Source organism: Cygnus olor, chromosome 3 (assembly GCF_009769625.2).
Source record: "Cygnus olor isolate bCygOlo1 chromosome 3, bCygOlo1.pri.v2, whole genome shotgun sequence".
In the NCBI taxonomy this organism is placed as follows: Eukaryota; Metazoa; Chordata; class Aves; order Anseriformes; family Anatidae; genus Cygnus; species Cygnus olor.
Window position 1 is genome coordinate 49,312,525 of NC_049171.1, and position 18,878 is coordinate 49,331,402.

General features: G+C 41.8%; 1 protein-coding gene and 1 long non-coding RNA gene across 4 annotated transcripts in view; both read right to left on the bottom strand.

Annotated features, from left to right (window-relative positions):
* SLC22A16 (solute carrier family 22 member 16) overlaps positions 1–18,783 on the bottom strand; it is a 37,046-nt gene extending 18,263 nt beyond the window's left edge. The window contains exons 1-2 of one of the 3 annotated variants that reach the window (XM_040552643.1): positions 18,593–18,684; positions 18,281–18,371 (exon numbers count right to left, since the gene is read on the bottom strand). Coding sequence is in view for 1 of the 3 variants with exons in the window: in XM_040552640.1 (XP_040408574.1) it covers positions 18,593–18,642 (50 nt within the window). In the remaining 2 variants the exon portion in view is untranslated. Of the gene's footprint in view, positions 1–18,280 lie in introns of all 3 variants that reach the window. The other 2 variants (XM_040552640.1, XM_040552642.1) reach the window with 2 other exon arrangements.
* LOC121067793 lies at positions 15,405–16,652 on the bottom strand. Its single transcript, XR_005818453.1, has 2 exons — positions 16,094–16,652; positions 15,405–15,514 (listed from the first exon to the last, which is right to left on the bottom strand). It is a non-coding gene; the product is annotated as an uncharacterized LOC121067793 (long non-coding RNA).
* Positions 18,784–18,878: the final 95 nt, after the last annotated feature.

Here is an 18,878-nt window from a genome sequence, read left to right on the forward strand (position 1 = left end):
AAACCATCAACACAACCATTTTGCTACGATCAGCCCAATCATTTTGGCAAAGTTGTAAATGGAGGCATCATCTAGCGTCTAGTGGTTTGTTACAGTATGGCTTCAAAATTAGCTAAGCTCTGCAAGAGACCAAAGATGAGGAAAGATGCTCAGCAGAAGCCATCTATCCTCAGGAAATATCAGGTGTCCCTTTTGTCAAAAAAATAAATGCTGCTCTTAGACACATGTACAGCTCTACACAGAGAAGACTATTTAAAAAGAAACAATTCTTAACTTAAATACAGAATTTGAGGTAACTCCCCACCCTACGATCCCATCCAGTACATCCCTCAAAACAAGGCCTAAGATTACTGGAATGGTTAGAGGAACCAAAATGTCGCAACCTCAGTTTCTGAGGGATAGAGATAGGCACATCAAATAAAACAGAGCAAACACATTATGCCCTTCATTTCACCCCACTGTATCCATGTACCTGTACTCGACCTATCTTCTACCTCACTTCATTGCCTCTGAAAGACAAAGAGAGAATACATGTAGACACATGTAAGAAGAAGACAAAATGTGAACAGTGTGAAAGGCTTTGTACCAAAACATAGCTGTAATTTGGGCTGGGTTTTCGCTTAAGCAGGGTGTGCAGTTATGCATTAAAGATTGTATCATAAAACAAACGTACTAAGAGAATGTTTTATACATTGCCTGAATTCTGGCATTTTAACAGCTTTTCAAATATGCTTGAGGTGCAAGCAAATCTTTGTGTATAAAATGCACACATATTCTGAACGTCAAAAGACTTGCAATGAACGAGTATCACTGATTGCAAATTCTAGGATAGCTTCTGACAGTCTAAACGTAAGGAATCTTTTCCTCAATTAACTTATAATTACGCACAGAATTAGTACATTTGTTCAGAAAAAAAACGTATCTTTGTTTTTTCCTCCAGTTCTTATTTCCTGGAGGCCAATCAATTGCGCTAACTTGAAGAAGCATTCAGTGTGCTTCTATATACACATCTTTATCACAGCATGTGCTGGGCCTTGATAGCAGGAAACAAAAAGATTTTTTGAACATGATCAGAGTCTCTGCTGAAGTTACAGGAAACGATGCCTATAAAGCAATTGCCATGTAATGTCTTGTGTGCCTGTAACAAATGCAACCTCCAGATCACTCCTCTCTGATATGTATCCAATCTAGCCTTGAATTCCTCTGATAAAGTCTGCAGCAGGACCTGGCCTAGGACCTTTAATCATCTGTCACCACAGTTTCTAATGAATTTCTAAACTAACCAGAGCCAAGGTACTTAAATAGAATTTGCTGGATACATTGTTTTAATGTCCAAATAACATTTTCAATGGAACAGTTCTCTAGTGTAACCTAACTCCACCCACCATCCTCATCTCACACAGCATCACAGGAGGGCTGAGGTGGGCAGGGACCTCTGGAGGCCACCTGCTCCAACCCCCGCTCAAGCAGGGACACCCAGAGCTGCTTGACCAGGTCCGGGTGGCTTTTGAAGGTCTCCAAGGAGGAGACCCCACAGCCTCTCTGGGCAACCTGTGCCTGTGCTCCGTCACCCGCACAGCACAGAAGTGCTGCCTGGGGCTCAGAGGGAGCCTCCTGTGTTACGCTTTGTGCCCATTGCCTCTGGTCCTGGCACTGCGCACCACTGAAAAGAGCCTGGCTCCGTCCTCTTTGCCTCCTCCCTTCAGGTATTTCTACACATTGATGAGATCCCCCTGAGCCTCCTCTTCTCCAGGCTTGAAGAGTCCCAGCTCTCTCAGCCTCTCCTCATAGGAGAGGTGCTCCAGGCCCTTCATCATCTTGGTGGTCCTCCACTGGATTCTTTCCAGTATGTCCAGGTCTCTCTTGTACTGGGGACCCAGAACTGGACACAGCCATGAACTCCAGGTGTGTCCTCACCAATGCTGAGCAGAGCAGAAGGACCACCTCTCTTGCCCTGCTGGTGATACTCTGCCTAACACAGCCAAGAATACCATTAGCCTACTTAGCAGCAAGGGCCTTCTTAGACCAAGGGCAATCTCCTCTGCCTTTTATCTGGTGTTGCTTAATTCTCTCCTTGGTAAAGGCAAACCCACTTGCATTTCCTGTCTTTCCAATTGCATTGCTGCTGTTTAGATGCAATGGTTTTTGTCCCGCTTTCTCTTGACAACAGCTCTGTTGATTTTTCAACAGCAGTCTGAGGAAAGGGCCAGATTGCTAAACCCACAGGGGCAGCTCAAAAAGCTGGTTCCAAATCCCTCTTGAAGACTCTCACAGGTGCTGTGCTGTTCTTTCTCATCAAACCTTGCGAGAGATGTGGTCAAGAGAAATTGGACTTAACAACAGCAACCCTTAAGTCTATTGATACCCTGTCAGGAGAACAGCTTCTTGAGGACTAAGCACCTAGCCATAAACTAAAGCAAGGGTAAACCTGCTCTGAAAGGCTTTTGGACTATCTTGGACCACTCAAAACCAAAGGTTATTCTGAAATGTTACCTTTGTCCCCCTACTAATGCAGACAAATATGGTTAGCAACAATTTTTAGTTCTTCAGTGTTATTTTAACTGCAACTGTTCTCATCAAAAGACAAACTAGTTTTAAAAATAGCAGAGCAAGCCCAAATTCAGTAACTTGGGCTATTGTTGCAGCATGCAGAATTGGCTAAAATCAAGACTAGATGACCTCTAGCAGATTAGCAAATTAAAACCCTAGAAACTGCACAGTTACATCTTCTAATAGGTAATAAAGAGTAGCATGGTTGGAACCAGGACGCCCAGTATTTGCAATATTTGTCATTATGCAACAAGACATTGTAGTGTCAGATAGCCCAGTTGATATTTCCCAGACACAGGAAGAATGAAATAATTTCAAACTCCCATACATTCATCTTGAGCTTACTAATTAGCTCTCCCAGCACAAGAAACACGAGGTTCATCATCTCTCTTCTGCCCAGTAAGAGTGAGAAAAAAAAATAAAAATGATTCCCCTTTTTGTTGGAGAGGCTCAAAAGAAGATAACCTGTTAGGATATGAGCTGAGAAGATGGCATGAACCAATGCTCTGTATCATTTTCGTAAAACCCAAATCCCAAAAGCATCGCTAGGGCCATAATTTGGATCATTTCCAGCTAATCTCTGCACTAACTTCTCCCTTGAGAGTTTCATTTTTTATCTTCCTGAGCACTTGTGATCGCGCTTCTATAACCATTTTGACAGACTGCTCTACTATCAAAGCTTTCTGTTGGAAAGTTTCTCATTAAATCTAATCTCGATGTCCCCTTTTTCAGTGTAAGACTATCAGCAGCTTATAAAACATCCTTGTGCAACCTTGAATAAATCTTCCTTGTCTCCTATTATTTATTCATAAAAAATTATCTGTTTTCCCCGTCTAGTTGCTATCTAAAACTGTATAAATTGCAATCCCTTACCCTTTCCTCATTTTTCCTTTGTGTCCTATAGAGCAGTGTCCAACTCTATAAAAAGCAATGCAGGATTTATTTTAGAGAAATATCTGTGCCATGCCACTTTTCACTCATCTTTCAAGGATTTAACTTAGAACTAGATATAACTGGTTCTTGTAAAAGTGTTCTTCAGTTTTCAATGTTACAAAAATCTTATTCAGCTCCAACAAAGAAATCCACTCTACAGTGTCATTATTTTTCTTACTTCATTTGTAGCACCTATGCTAAGCGAACACAGAAAGTCAAACAGTATGACAGATACATGGTGATAGACATAATTCATAGATACACAGTGATAGACATAATTCATGCTGTTTCTGACTTAAGAACATGAAAATGTGTTTTTACAACAGAATGGCCGTGCTGTTGCTGAATCTTGCAGGATGGACTTCACTGCAGTTTTTAACCTCTAACTGTTCAATAAAGAAGCCAAGGAGCAGGCAAGAGAAGCAGGAATAGGAGAGAATAAGGCCAGATGTGAAGCTACAGAAGTGTATGGCAGCACTGGTGGCTGAAGGCATCCCACAGCTCTGCCTCCGCTGCTTCCCTGCCTGTAAAAACGCCCTACTGCTCTCTCCAGTAAAATTCCACAATGGGCTGGCTAGGGCTCTTTCAGTAAATACACACACCAAAACCTAAAATCCCTCCTTTGATGTGAAGAGAAAATTCACTGCTGAATACACGACGATGTTGGATTGAAAAGCCCAACCTTGTGAACTGCTGAGTATCTCCTGGGGGTAGGAAGAGTTTTTCTTCTAGACAGGCTGGTTGCACAGAGGTCAGGAAATTCATTAACTTGCGTAGTTACCAAAAAGGAGTTAATTCGGCTGTCAGTGACAACATATAGAAAGCATGAAAAGTATGTAAGGAGGATGATACGTGGGATGGGAGAGTACTATAGATGCATTGAGCTTTGCTTGCCACAGCAGCTGCAGAATGGATACAGGACAGAGAAAGCCACAGCAGCAGCCTCATGACAGACACCGGTTTGCCAGAAGTGTGGACGGGGCAGCAGAGGGTGCTGAGCAAGGAGGCACACGAATCTGCTCCATGGCTAGCCGGGGACCCCTCCCTTCGCACAGCTGGGTGCACGAGTTGTCCCAGCCTCCTGGTGTGGCTGTACCGCCACCCTTGCCCAGCCTTAAAATCCTGGGGCTGCTTCCTGGCCATGCTCACGCAGCGTCTCCTCTTCTCCTCTTTGCGGGAGGACTGGCCCGGGGGGCAGCTCAGGGACGCTGGGCACCCCCCACTGCAGCAGGCTGAGCTGTGGCAGTAGGTGACAGCAGAACCTGTGCACTTCGCTGCCCATGAGGCACGGGTTAAAGTCTGCACTGTCCTCGCTACCTGCTGTAAATGATTGACTTCTTCCCCTAACACTTGAGTTAAGAACGCTGGGTTGAGAAGAAATCCTCTATTACTAAGCTTAAAGCTCTCAATCGCTGGCAACCATGTAATATAGTAACCACACCAAACTCCATTTTAAAATAAGTTAAATTTCCCTGACATAAGAGAGTGTTGCTCACAGCTCCAAATGCTAAGAAAATCGCATTGCCATAGGAATAAATACTACCAACATTTACCAAGAGAAGACAAGGCTTCTCTCAGCAAAGTCTGAGATCTGTTTTCCAGGGCTGATTTCAAAAAAGGCCGGTTTTGGGGAGGATATTTTATATGCCAGTTATTCTCACATACACATATCAGATTAAGTAATGCATATCGTTGCAAGCAGTAATTTTCAACAGCATTTTATATGTTATTTTTCTTCTTAAAACATATTCTTTTTGCCATTTTTAAGATCTGTGAACATGATGACTGTCCTAAAAAGTATGATAATCTCTGGCTCTTCACAGTATTTTTCCATCTCTTCAGTGACTTGCCATGGGAGATAATTATTTGGCAAGTACATTTTGTCACTCTTGCCAGGAGTGTCAAATATAGAAGTCAAGAAGACTTTGTAGGTTACTGCTCCAGTATAGAGGCACTTAATGAATGCCAGAAGTCAAATGAGCATAAAACTGTCTTCATAAAAGCTTGAGCAAGACGCAGCATGAAAATGTGCCAGCCCTTCCTAAAATATTTTTGTGAAATTTCGCCCCAGTTAATTCTTTTTTCAGTTTACTGCTTTCAGAAAAAAAAAAAAAAGAAAAAAAATGCATTTTCTGGCTCTTCTGCACAGGTTTTATAATCTAAGAAAAGCAAATGTTAATATTGCAATTTCAGTACCTGAAATGAAGAAACAGTCTTGCATAAAGATAATGAACTAGATCTCAGACCACTGCCACTCTGGCTGTATTCTCATGACACAACATACCCTGTGGCACTGTCATCGTATTTCCTTCCCTCTCTTTTCCCACTGTTTATTTACCCCCTGAGACACAGTGATCCCCCGAGACTCCCCTCAGATGTGGTGGTACTTTTTATGTGGCCCGGCTGTGGATTTTATCTGGAAAACTGATCTTACTTGAAAAAACGTGAGAACAGATGATGATTAAAATAACAAAAACAAAAACAAGCCAGATCAGTTGCTTGATCTAATTTGTTTTCCATCCAGGCAAACGATCTGCAGCAGTCTATTTGCAAGGCGGTACATCTGGGAGGCAACAACATCTGAAGCGGACATTGACACGTAGATGTTAGGGAATAAAAAGATAGATTAGAGATAAAAAGATAATAGAATAAAAGCAAATATATTAGATTCTCCTCAAAAGCTAATACAAAACTTTAAAAACCCTTTCAGTGCATGATAGAGCGACAAGGCTGTGCTGTGATTAACAAGAGACTTGTACTATTCCACAGGTTTTACAGGAACTATTTTGACTGCTTGCCTTTTCAACCACCTTGTTAGCAAACCGCTTAGTCAGAAGACACGGCATGTTTTTGCTGTGCAGCCTACACTCAACAGGATGGCTTCGGTGGAAAGAAAATTCCAGATATTTACTATTTCTGAAAGAATTTGTGTTCAGTGACCGCTTTTAGCTTTGTATTCCATGCTTTTTTTTTTTTTAATGTGAAAAAAGCCATTCAGCATTCTTTCCACTTTAAACCAAAAAACTGTTATGCATTTCTGTACACTTCCACATTTATTTTTTGAGAGGAAAAGAGCTGAATGAGACTCGGGAGCAGTATTTTTGCTATGGTACAGAGAGGCAGATTTGGAAGCAGCCTTAAATACACAACTGACATGGCCTTATTTGCCTTGCAGCATCAAGAGCAAACTTCCTTCCCTCCTAGGTAGGGGTGGTTTAAACTATGCAAAGACTTGGTCTCAGCCCACATCAGCAAAATGGTCGTTTCCAGAACTGGTGTTCAGAGGAAGAAGATGCTGTGTTGGATGCAGATAAACACACCAACGGCACAGATGCAATGGGAACACGAAAGCCTGTAGAAATCCGGAGTGCCCCATATACATCATCACTAGTGGTAATGTGTGCATCAATATGCAGTCACTGAATAGCAGACACCAAAACATTCTTACAATCTTTTAGAACTGATTTTCTGAAGAACTCTAACACTTCTATCCCAGCTATCATTTCTTTATGGATCTGTATCTAGACGTCAGATGAGCAAACTCACTCAAAGTGAAGTGACGCCAGCATTTGTTGAGTGGTATGATGAAACGCTTTCCATTTATCCAAACAGCCTTTTCTCATACACTTTTTGTCCATATGCATCATTTTTACATTGTCTGGAAGAGTCATTAAAAAGACATTGTTGCCAGCTACCATAACAAACTGGTATCTGAGATACGATTCCTATGCTTGGGTTTCAAGGTTTTGCAAGAAGAGTACCATTAATTTTCATACTATCTTTTGGGAATGTTTACCTTTAACAGTGGCTATGGCAGGTCCTTTTTATTGCAGTGTCTATCTATGTAAATGACTCTTGACACGCACACAAACACAAGAAGAAAACTCTGCTTAAATTAAAGCAAACAACAAAAACCTGGTTTGTAAACTCCAGTGTAATGTCAAATAAAATTCATTCCATTTTATATACCCTAAGAAATGAGTACAAGGATGGCAAAGTAAAATTTTAGTGCAAATCCTGGAAAAAAAGGTATTTTCTACTCAAAACCTTTACCAAAAAGAGGAAGTGAATTCTCTCTTTTTGCCATATTACGAATATATTTCTGATATTTTTGTTTTCCTCTTCCACTGCAACAAATATAAGCCAATCATCAGAAGATTCCAATAATTACTGCCTCTGAAAGTTTTTTGCTTCTCATGAAGTCTCCTCCTGATTTTTTTTACATGTTTTTCTATATAAGTCTGAAATTTAAAGAAAATCAAGATTACTTTCATTTTCTTGTATTGCATTACTTGATTTGAGGTAATTGAATGCATCCCATTACTAATTACACAGTGCTTCAAAATATATTAGGAACTCCTTTTTGAACGTTGATTCAAACAAATCACATTGATTTCTAACTTTCTTCAGGTCAACCTTATTTTTGATGATCAAAGTCAGCACGAAGCACCTTTTTGTAATTTTTGAGCATTTGCACCCATCCAGGTGCCAGCAAAGCAGCCCCCCAGCTGGCGGTCGTGGCGCCACGTGGGGCTGCAGCAGTTATCGGTGGAGCACTGATCGATCACAAGAGGAGCAGGGCTGGCAAGCGGGGACGGACTGCTATCGCAACAGCATGGCTAACGCCTTCCAGTGGCAATGCTGGAGCCTGCCGATTTCCTTTTAGTTATCCACTTGTCCTTTCTGCCTTACGTGTCTCAAGGACATGTACCAGGTAATTAAATTAAAAAAAGAACATGACCATGCAGCTTTTAAGTTATTTCAGTATGGTTTGGAATTATTTGGATCGGTGCTAAACACAGTGGGTAACTGTTCAAGAGTAACTGCTTCCAGCCCTGTACTTTGATGCTTCCTTTCCAGGAGCAGCATTTGTACAAACATCTACCATTCAGAAATTCAGCATGTACTCCATCTGCATAATATATTAGTAGCGCTACTTCTTACAGGGAAAACTGAATTCTAGTATCTTCAGTAACACCGTTTTCTTTTGGTCAGCCTCTTTTTTGGGGACAAAGCCAAACTACGTCTTTAATTCCCTCCTGTGCTGTAGTGTTTCCATCAGCTTACGTAAGCAAATCATTTCACGCCACAATCCCTAAAGCGTCTACTAGAATTTAAATGTTTTTACTGAGATTCCACCCAATTATAGGCAGAGGTACTACTTCGTGTACAAACTGTTAGCATGTTTCATTCCTCCTTTCCACTTCGTGTGTTTTCAGATGTTTTCTGCTGTTTAACCTGATTACACATAGCACTAACTTTGTTCAAACTATGGAAGTTTATTTAATCTGAATTTTTTCCATCTATGGTCTTGAAATAAAACTCATCAGTTTTCATATGAATTCTGTGCTTACTTATTTGTTTATGTATTCCTATTGCGAGACCACGCCTGGTGTAATTGAAGGTACAAATACATGGAATGAACACTTGCCATTGCAGTGATTACATGATGCTTCTTAAGAATTGTTTCTTTGGTCCATATTCATATCAATGCCTAACAAAATTTGGATGGAGACAGCTCATTTTCAGTCTTAATTCTACATAAATTCTCTTGCCATGCCACATATTGTTAAGCAATAAAGGGTATAAATTTCTATATAGGAAATCTCATTGCTCCTCACTTGGAAAATGATTATCAAGTTTCTCATTCTTCACAGGTTTTTGAAAGATCTCATGGGAAAATGCAAAACAAGTAAGAAATCTGCATAATCAATTCAAGCATACTGGATGCCACTTTCCTAGCATATGTTTATAATCATTTTTGCATATACTAGTACATTCTGAGTTTTCACTTAAAATAATAAAGAATATTAGCTCTACAAATCAAATTATATTTAAACCATTTCTGTAAGTTTCTTTCTTCCTTAATATAAGCAATAATTTTATCCATAACATTACTTTTGCAGCCAAGAATATTATTAAGATGACCTAGGCCATTTCTGTGGGCTGCATAAAGCCTTGTATCACCTGGGTAATGGGCATTTTACTATCCCTGGCTCCCTTTGAAACTTTTACAGCATTATGGTGTTGTGACTTTCAACACAGTAAGTCGTCATCAAGAGCAAAACAGAAGAGCTAAAGCAGGTACATTTAATGTCTGATATCTTTTTAGGAATATTTCACAAACAGAATCACTTCAGATGTTATTAGTTACACTGCAGAAATTAAGTGCTAGATAATACGGTGCCTTGTAAAATTTGAGGCAACATATAAATCAAAGTATTGCTTAAGGAAAAGCAAATCAATTTCAGCCGGAGATTCTTTGTTGCCAAAGACAACACAGCAAGTTGCAATTCTCCATGCATACAATTCTACATATGTAATTCTACAACTTGAAGAAAGGGAGTCAGAGCAATCTACAGTGTGATATGGTCTACATACTTTGTTAAACTTGTCTCTTGGCTCTTCCAAGGTCAGATGGTCCGTCCCACCCATGTTCCTACTTCCCAGCCAGGTTATTATCCCCAATGGGCTATCTTCTCCAAGATAAGCCAGGTTATCTCTACACCTACATTAAAAAAGGTTTCTGAGCTCAAGAGGACTTTCAGCTACTTTTGCAGGCTCACAGCTCACCTTCCCTCCAAACTGCCCCTACTCACTGTAAATGTGCAGCCCACTCTGATTAGAAGTCCTCAACCGCTTTTCCCTGAATGGTCATGGGAATCTGCCCCATAACAAGACACAATTAAATGATTAATTCCCACTGGGGAGTTTTCAGTTTGTTTTGTTTCGCCTAGCAGCCTGGTCATGAACTTCTGTCCAGTTCTTATTTCCTTAGACCCCTTCCAGTTTCACTGTTGGACAGTGGTTCACCTAACCTAACTGTGACTTCACGGGACAAGAAATATATTCCTGCTTTCTCTCTTCTGAGAGATTTACACCGTTGAGTATATACAATACTATGAAATGTCAAAAGTTGATTTAATAGATTTTGTATATTTGAAATACTGCCTTTCAATTTAATTAGACAGAGAGCTTTTTCACAACCTCTCCAAAGAAAAGTCAAAATCTTAACAGCATTATTTATCTTTCCAAAGAAAAGATATTTTCATTAGTTTTATTGGTCATTTGTCTCTTCCATCACCAACAGACTGATTTCTTCTATACTGTTCTTGATTTCTTCATGGAAAGCAGACAACACTTCCATTTCCTGTCATTCGAGGAAAATGATTCTACCACCTTTCTCATTAAACTCTAAAAATTAATTTAACTTAAAAACAAAGAAATCCAGATGACAGATTTCACTGTTTCCAAGGCCAAGAATGCACTTTAACATCTTACTAAACATGTTCTGTAGGGTTCTTTTATCTGGTTATATCTCCACAGTAGAGCCAGGTGCTTTCTTTGAGTCTTTCTTTTATGGTACAGGGGAGTGATCTGGCATAACGCTGTTTTCAAACCTCACATAAATATTTATAAGAAATACATGGGGCTCCCATTCTCCAAAAGAATCCAATAAAAAAGCTGTTTTCTGCTCAGACCTGCCAGGACTCTTCTGCACAGATCTGGTTTTGTACCACCCGCATCCATTCAGAACAGAGACCAAACAGAGCTCACTCAGCTCCACCGATCTACAGAGGACTACGGTTCTCCAAGGAGCCTAAAATGCAAGTGTCAGCGACAGGAGGTTCCAATTGCTCTGACCCTGGACCAAACACAAATTCTCTCGCAGAAGGGTGGAGCTGAAACAAGTTTCTTGGTAATTCCCAGCTCTGCTGACCTAAGCCAGTTCCAAAGATCTAAACAGCAGAAAAAAATCCAAATGGTAATTTGTTTTGGAGTCTGACATGAATAAAAGTTATTTTAATGAAATGTGGTCTCATCTGTATAATTTCACCATATATTCAGTAGCTTTGTGTCACAAAATGCTTTTGGATATTGCTTATCTTATTGCTTATTTTCCACCTTTCATATTTGACTTTCCCTCTAGTACTAGACAGACATTCAAATGAAATACTACTTCGTAGATATGGTAACGTTTACTTATTGAGCAAAGGCTAAACGAATAGTATCAGTAGTATTTTCTAACTTTTCACCAAGGACACAAAGATCTATCAGCACTTTAAGAGTTAAAAAATCGTATTTTTGCCTACTTTGTAAGTTCTAAATGACTGTATTAATCTTCCTTTTTTTCCTTTTCATGAAGTCAGTTGTAGGTTTTGATTCCTCACTTTCCATCTCTTCAGGACTCCAATGTTTTCAGAATTGGCTTGACCTCTTTGCTCTGATCTTAATGCTCTCAATTCAATCCCTGGCCAAACTCAATCTTTCCTGGAATTACCTGTATTCAAGGAACTGACAGCAGGTATTGCTGATGGAATGCCAACAAGGTGGCAAGCACTGTAACAGCAGTACAGTTGCATACCTGACCGTTTTCTGATATCTGACATTCAGCAGAGCTCAAGGTACCTGCTTTGAGTTGTCTTGAGAGAAAGCTGTTGGCTAATACTGCGATGCAGAAAGCATGCTACCAGAAGCAGCTCCCACATCCCAACCTCCTAGCTAAGCCTTAGTTAGTTAACATAAGTTGAAAGTGAAGAATCTGGATGTATACTGTACACTTGGATGCAATATACGGTATACAGTGTGCAATCCAAATACATCTGTAATTCTCTAGATCCCCTTTTCACTCAATGAGGAAGCACAGACAAATCTAGGTGCAGCATTCATCCTGTCAAGCACTCACTGAAAATGAGACAAATGAATTATGCCCTTAAAGGCTATTCTCCCCCTTGACAAGGTGACTAATGCAGGCATCTGAAGTTTACACTGTACACCTGTAAAGTCAGTGAGATGAGCTCACTAACTTTATTTTATTTACTCTATTGAGCCTTGATTTGAACAGCTAACTTCCCTGTACAGCTAGCATAGACTTATACAGATGGATCAGGTGGGAACCTAGATCCTTCCAAATCTCCTTCACAGCTTAGAGGAGAAGGTTGCAACGTGGCTGGAAAAGGCCAGGCTACATCGATCCATGGAGACAAGACACTGAAGTGACACTGAGCCCCATCCAAAGTGTGGTGCTGACTGCTCTTCGTAGAGCAGCAAATTATTCCCAGTTTTCTGAAGCATCTTTTTGTATTCTGTTTCCTGCTGTGTTACCGGCCTTTTCCATCTGTTCTCCAGGCTGCGGCCTCTACTCCTGTCCCAGCACCACTGCACCTCCGATGCTGCTAGCTAATAGTAATGCCTACAAATGACTGGAAGAGGAATCCCAGCTTCTCCTCTTAATGAAAACATTTTCTTGAGGAAAGGGTTCAGTCTCTGATCCAATGGATCGTGCTTCTAGATTCCTCAAACCACCTTTTTGTTGCACGTGAACTTCAGAGAACATCTGGTCTGAGTGAGCTAGACATTACGATTTGGCTGTCAATGCATAATATGAAGGCACACATTAGCTGTCTAGGTAATTTCAGTATTTTTCAAGGAGATGAGATTTCTCCCCAGGTATGTGGACAATCTATCAGATCAATCATCATTAGTACTTATAAATCTCTGTCTCATTTGTCTTCACACTGTTTCTAGTCTTGCCCTTGTAATAGAGACCTCAGTTGATATTTTCTGTCTTGCTATTTTTTCCATATTTCTGAGAAATTGATAATCTCATGTTCTTGCTCAGCTACTATAGCTTAATACCTCAAGCCACCTGAAATGGAACATCAGCTGGGTACATATTTCAGTCCCATTCTTGTTGCATACAGCAACATGGTAGCACAGAAAATTTCATAGCATGTGCTGAAGGTTTCTGAGGCCTTAGACAAATCCTCTAAATATCCTACTTGAATCATTTCACTTCCCACAGTAAACTGGTCAAACTTCTTGTGAGTAAGCCCTTTCATAAAACATGTCCTTCCCACTTTTGAAAACCTCTGTGCTGTTGAAAATCATGACAATTATGAGAAAATTACTGGCAGAGCTTTTATAGAAGCAATAGTGCTTTCACAGGAGTGACATATCACGCACCAAATTACAGAGAACACACTGTGCAGTGCCTTGCATGTTTAATTTTTATTCATACCACAATATTTGGGGACGAAACAGCTGATCATCAGCTCCTTGATGCGTGTGATAATAGCCTCATGCTGTCATAACTCTGTCCATGCTACAGCTTTGTCTAGAAGCCACCCTGGCGGGCTGCCGACATTTCAGAGGTGCAATCTGAATCTCAGCAGCTGGCTTACAAATCTTAACTGATTTACTAGCTTTTGTGATTCTACGATTTTCTGTTATTGTGACCTACCTTTTAATTTACTGTTATAATGCCCTTTTTCACTCCAGACACAGGCGGGGTGAGGTTGCCAGCACACTTGGGTGCAGTACAGTTTTGTCTATGCAGATCCTGTGCTAGACTGCCTCCAGTATGACCTGGATCCCAGCAAATGTTTTTAGCACCCCTTGCAGACAGCACTGCTAGTGATTGTCACATTACCTAGGGGCACTTGCCAGTACCCATCTTTGGTTCTGAGCCCTGAGAATATTTCTACTTTTGCCTAGTCAGGCATAGATAATAAGAGCTTTATTTAAGCTGCTAGAGTTTACTCTGTGAAAACACATGGCTTGTCTCACTTCTCCAAAGCTATTATGATGCTATGCAACCAATGGGATCGAGTACGCTTTGCAAAATATCCAGACACCAAAAAAAAAAAAAAAGTCAAAACAAAATGAAAAAAAAAAACCAAACAGTTCTTACTGAAATGGAGCTAAGTCCACTTATTTTACCCTATGGGCACCTGAGACGAGCACAGGCTGATTCAGATGTTATAATATAGTACAGTTATAAAGCTGAAGAACATTTATCAAGCATTTCTGACAAACACCACCCCTGACTGGGAGCCAAAGGAGGACTTAGATTTGAGATTCTTCTCTCTGGCACATTCCAGTAAACACAAACAGCTGTCCACTGACACAGTTTGAAAACCGAATGACAGATATGTTGCTATAAATTTGTCCACTGCATAAAGTACCTAGCATATTGGGGAAAAAAGTTTTTCCAAAAGCAGTACCTATACCACCAGTATTTTGCTCACCTTTGGGGAACTACTCAAAGTTTAAACAGGAATTCACGTTATTTTGTTTACTAATATCAATATTGTGTAGGATGCATTAAACACTAAATGTATTAGTATTCAGAAAATGCTTGTAATGTTTCTGTCTTTAAAGTAAAAGCAAATCATCTTTTCAAATGCTGAATATGATTACCTGCTTCTCCATACTAGCTTGGAAAAGAAAAAGTGATATTTTTGCATGTGCAGCACGAACACTTCTCAGCTTGAAAAACGTATTTCTGTTGGGGAAGAACCTTTCAAGAAATCTATAAAATATGTGAATTTGAAAAATCATTGTTTGAAAATATTCCTATTTTCTTTTCCATGAAAAGGAATGAGTGAGCGTGTTCTCTGAGATACTTGGGACTCTGGTATTTAATACACACCCAAAAATTCCTGGAAAATTCCTGAAAGTATCGTGTACACACCACAGTTTGCAGAAGACATAATCAGATCTCCACAAGAGCTGGAAGCTATGAAACCGGAGAGGGAATAAGGGCATCAGCCTGAAAATAGGAGCCTGGAAAAGTTCTGAGATGTGAAGAGAAGACAGATGGTTTGGTGTAGGCCTTCAGAAATTAACCAAGAACTCTACAAAGTGGAGAGATGAGAAACAGTGTTAGCACCAAGTGTTCAAACATTGCTTTTATGGCACTGACCAGCAGGGACTGCATTGCAAACATCCATTGAAAGAATCTCTACAAAAGTCAAGGCAGTCTTTTACGACCTAAGCATGGTCTACGATCTATTCATGCACACTAGAAAAGTTCCAGGGCAATTAACAGGAAACACTGAAACTGTTGAAAAATGTGGTCATCTCTCCTGGACTCTGTGTCTGGATGGAACAGGTGGGCACCCTGTCCTGCTTCTCTCCTTTCCCCAGTGCTAATCCTGGTAGGGGTTGCTTCTGAAGTCCAAATTGTAGCAGCTCCACTGACCGGGCAACAAGCTCATATAAGGCAATGACGTGAAGGTGTTAAAGGCTGACGAAATGCACAAACATTTCACTAAAGATGAAAAGCAGTCATTGCTAATTTGTTAAATAGCCTAACTGCTGGTACAATACTTCAATTATAAAACCAACGTTTGAAAATCTGGCTAACTTCATTTTGTTTAAAACAAAAGAAAAAAAGGATAGTTTGAAAGAAAAGACAATTTTTTAAAAGATTCTAGAAATATTTCATTACAAAACTTGGAAATAGTGTCAGTGACACCCAATTATCCCCTCTTTCCCTGACAATTTCCACCACCCATGTTTAGCTAAAGTAAGAGCCAAGATGTGAAAGCTGTAAATCGCAGAGGAAGCTCTTTGTACCATGTAAACTGCACCTCATGGCTACTGGAAATCTAATCCTTGCCCTCTAGCAGTGAGAGGCACTTCACCAGATTTTTCTCTAGACATCTGTTCCATTTTATGTTATGTCCCCACTCAGCACCTTGCGATGGCGTAGATGAGAGCTGCAAAATACATAGCCTGTTGACCACAAGCAACCAGGTAAGTAAGGTCTGTGCCCTGCTGGTAGACTAAAGCCACTGAACTTCTTACAAGCCCTTTGGTTCACCCAGGAGCACAGTGTGCGGGCAGGTCCCCAGTTATCCACCAGGAGCCGGCAGGCCCAGGAGCAGCGTGCTTGCTGCAGGCCACCCAGCAGACGCTACCTTTGCAGGCCTGCAGAGCTAGCAGGGCACAAGTGTGCTGTGCCAGCAGCCCAAGGCCTGGCTGTCACTTCTTGACTGGACAGAGAGGGGCTGGGGAAGCTGTGGGGCAGTGAGGGAGAACCCACAGGGATGGCCTGGCAGCAGGTGCTGCTTGGGAGAAGGATGCAGTTTGATGCAGGTAAATCAGGAGCCTTGAGGTCCGGCAGCTCATTAGAGATGAGGCCTCTTGAGGCAGACAGGACTTTTTTTTTTTTTCATTCACCTCTGCAACAGTGAGTAGCGATCTCACGCTCCAGAGACAGAGTCAAGAACGTTTAAAACACCAGTCCTGAATTTATGGGCCACAGATGCTCCTTATGCCCAAATTCAAAGACGGGCTGCAGGGGTGGCCTCTGTGAGCAGAGCCCAAGAGCTGCCCCAGGTCAGATCAGAGCCAGCTCCAGCCGGCTCCAAAGGGCCCCCCCTTTCAGTTTTTAGTTTTGTTTCTCACTATCACATTCTATTTTAATTAGAAATCAATTAAATTAATCTTCCCCAAGTGGAATCTGTTTTGCCTGTGACAGTAATGAGTGAGCAGCCTCCCTGCCTTTGTATCAACCCACGGCTTTTTTCATCTGATTTTCTCCCCCTGCCTTGTTGTGGAGTGGCAGTGAGAGAGCGGCCGGGTGGGCACCTGGCGGCCAGCCAAGGGCAGCCCTCCACGCAGGCATAGAGTCTTCCTTTAATGGCAAAGGAAACAGGAGCTGTTCCACTTTCATGCCTGTTCGTGCACGTCTCGAGACCCCTCTAAGAATTACAGCATCCCTGAGACTTCTGCAGGAGAGTCTGATGGAAAGCAAGATGTTGTCGGTATATGTGTGAATGGCAATTCTGCAAAGTGGAAGGCTCATACATTGTATGTACATGTAATTATGTACATGTAATATTATAGCTATATATAATGCATACATGCTCTCCACATATATATTTATATAAACAGCTGGCCATTCTTTACTGCATCTGTCAGAGTTTAAGATAATCAGAACAGTCCCCAAATACTTGGACTGCTCAGAGTGCTTGGACTGCTCACAGTCTGACTGTGGCAGACCAACCAGATCTATGCGTAGTGCATGGCTTACATGGGCCTTGTGAGAATTGCTGGAACTGAAGAAACCATTGATTACCTGTGACTGTCACAGTCATGCATAAATACAAACTAATCAGAACTTACTTCAGTTACAATTAGGAATATATGTAGCAGATGTTTTATATGTAGTACATTTATCTAGCAGTGTTGAAGGACTAAATAGATTTTTTTTACCACATTTTAAAAATAAGTTCATCTACTATAAGCTCACGTTATGTTTACTTTTAGCATGTGGTGTTTGAAATCTTGAACAGCCATAAGTATAACATGGCTGTGTGCATTTCAGTAGTCTGCAGTTCACTGAAGGGTCCTAAAGCGAGGTTATCATTGTAGAATTATTCTCCCTTTAATTGCAAAATGCAGTTTTATCAGTACTTCAGATACAGTTTTCAAATGATCTCAATTAGGAAAATTACTTCATTAGAAGTAACTACTTTCATGTTATTTCAGCAGAGTAAGGTGCTTGTTTTTCACAAACAGCACGCAAGACAGAAGAACAACTGCACCAGCAAAATAAACCGTTTGCTAGGAATCCTCTCCTAGCTCACACAGAACAAAATATTTTGTTGCTGACCCAGAACTGATAATGAATGAGATATTGTTCAGATGGCTATGCATGTAAATCACAACTTGGCAGATTTCATTTTAAGCTGAGATCCCATTTAAGCAAAGAAAAGGTCTTTCCATACTAAACAACTACAGAGGTTATCGATACCCGCTGACACTGCTTGCACGTGACGTTAGGAGCCTACGCTGCTGCGGAGCACAGGTATGCACCTCTACCATTAACAGGAGCTCCAAAGATTTGCTGAAAAGGGTGCTGCCTGCCCCTGATGGGGAGCAGATCAACACCGTGGTATGGGCTAGCCCGCTGGTAACTGAGCCAGAAAGCACAAAGCTGTAACTCAACAGCTTCAACTCGCACGCAAACTGTGACACGAGGGTCTGCTCCAGCAGGACGCACCTGCAAAATCCACGCTGATCAGTGCATCAGGACAGGACACGACAGAACCCACGGAGGGTCATACGCCTGTCAGTTGTGTAAGTCATCCATGCTAAGGTGTCATTTCCGTGTCAAACACTTCTTTTCCATCACCTGCTCTACCCAGAGCCTCACCCTCACATAACCCACACCAGCCCTGTCCGTGGCTGCAGAGGTACGCACCCCCCAACATCTGCGCACCCCACCTCACAAACCTAGGTTTGTGTGTACATCGCACCATCTATCACACGAGTGTGTCTGTGTGTGTCTGTCCCCGTCCGTCCACCCCGGTACCTGCCGAAGTGTCCCAGGGAGTCGAAGAGCCGCTCGGAGCCGGGAGCCATGGCGGGACAGCCGCAAGCCGGGAGCCTCAGCGCCGCGCTCCCGCCGGTGCCCTGAGGAGACACCGGGAGCCGCCCGGCCCCGGCCCCGGCCCCCCGCCCCCTGCACGGCCCCGGCCCCGGTCCCGGTCCCGGCCCCTGCGGGGCACCGCGTCCCGCCCCGCCCCGCCGCCGCCCCTGCCCCGGGCCCCCCGCACCCTCGCCCGGCTCGGCCCGGCGCAAGGTGGCGGCTGAGGGGC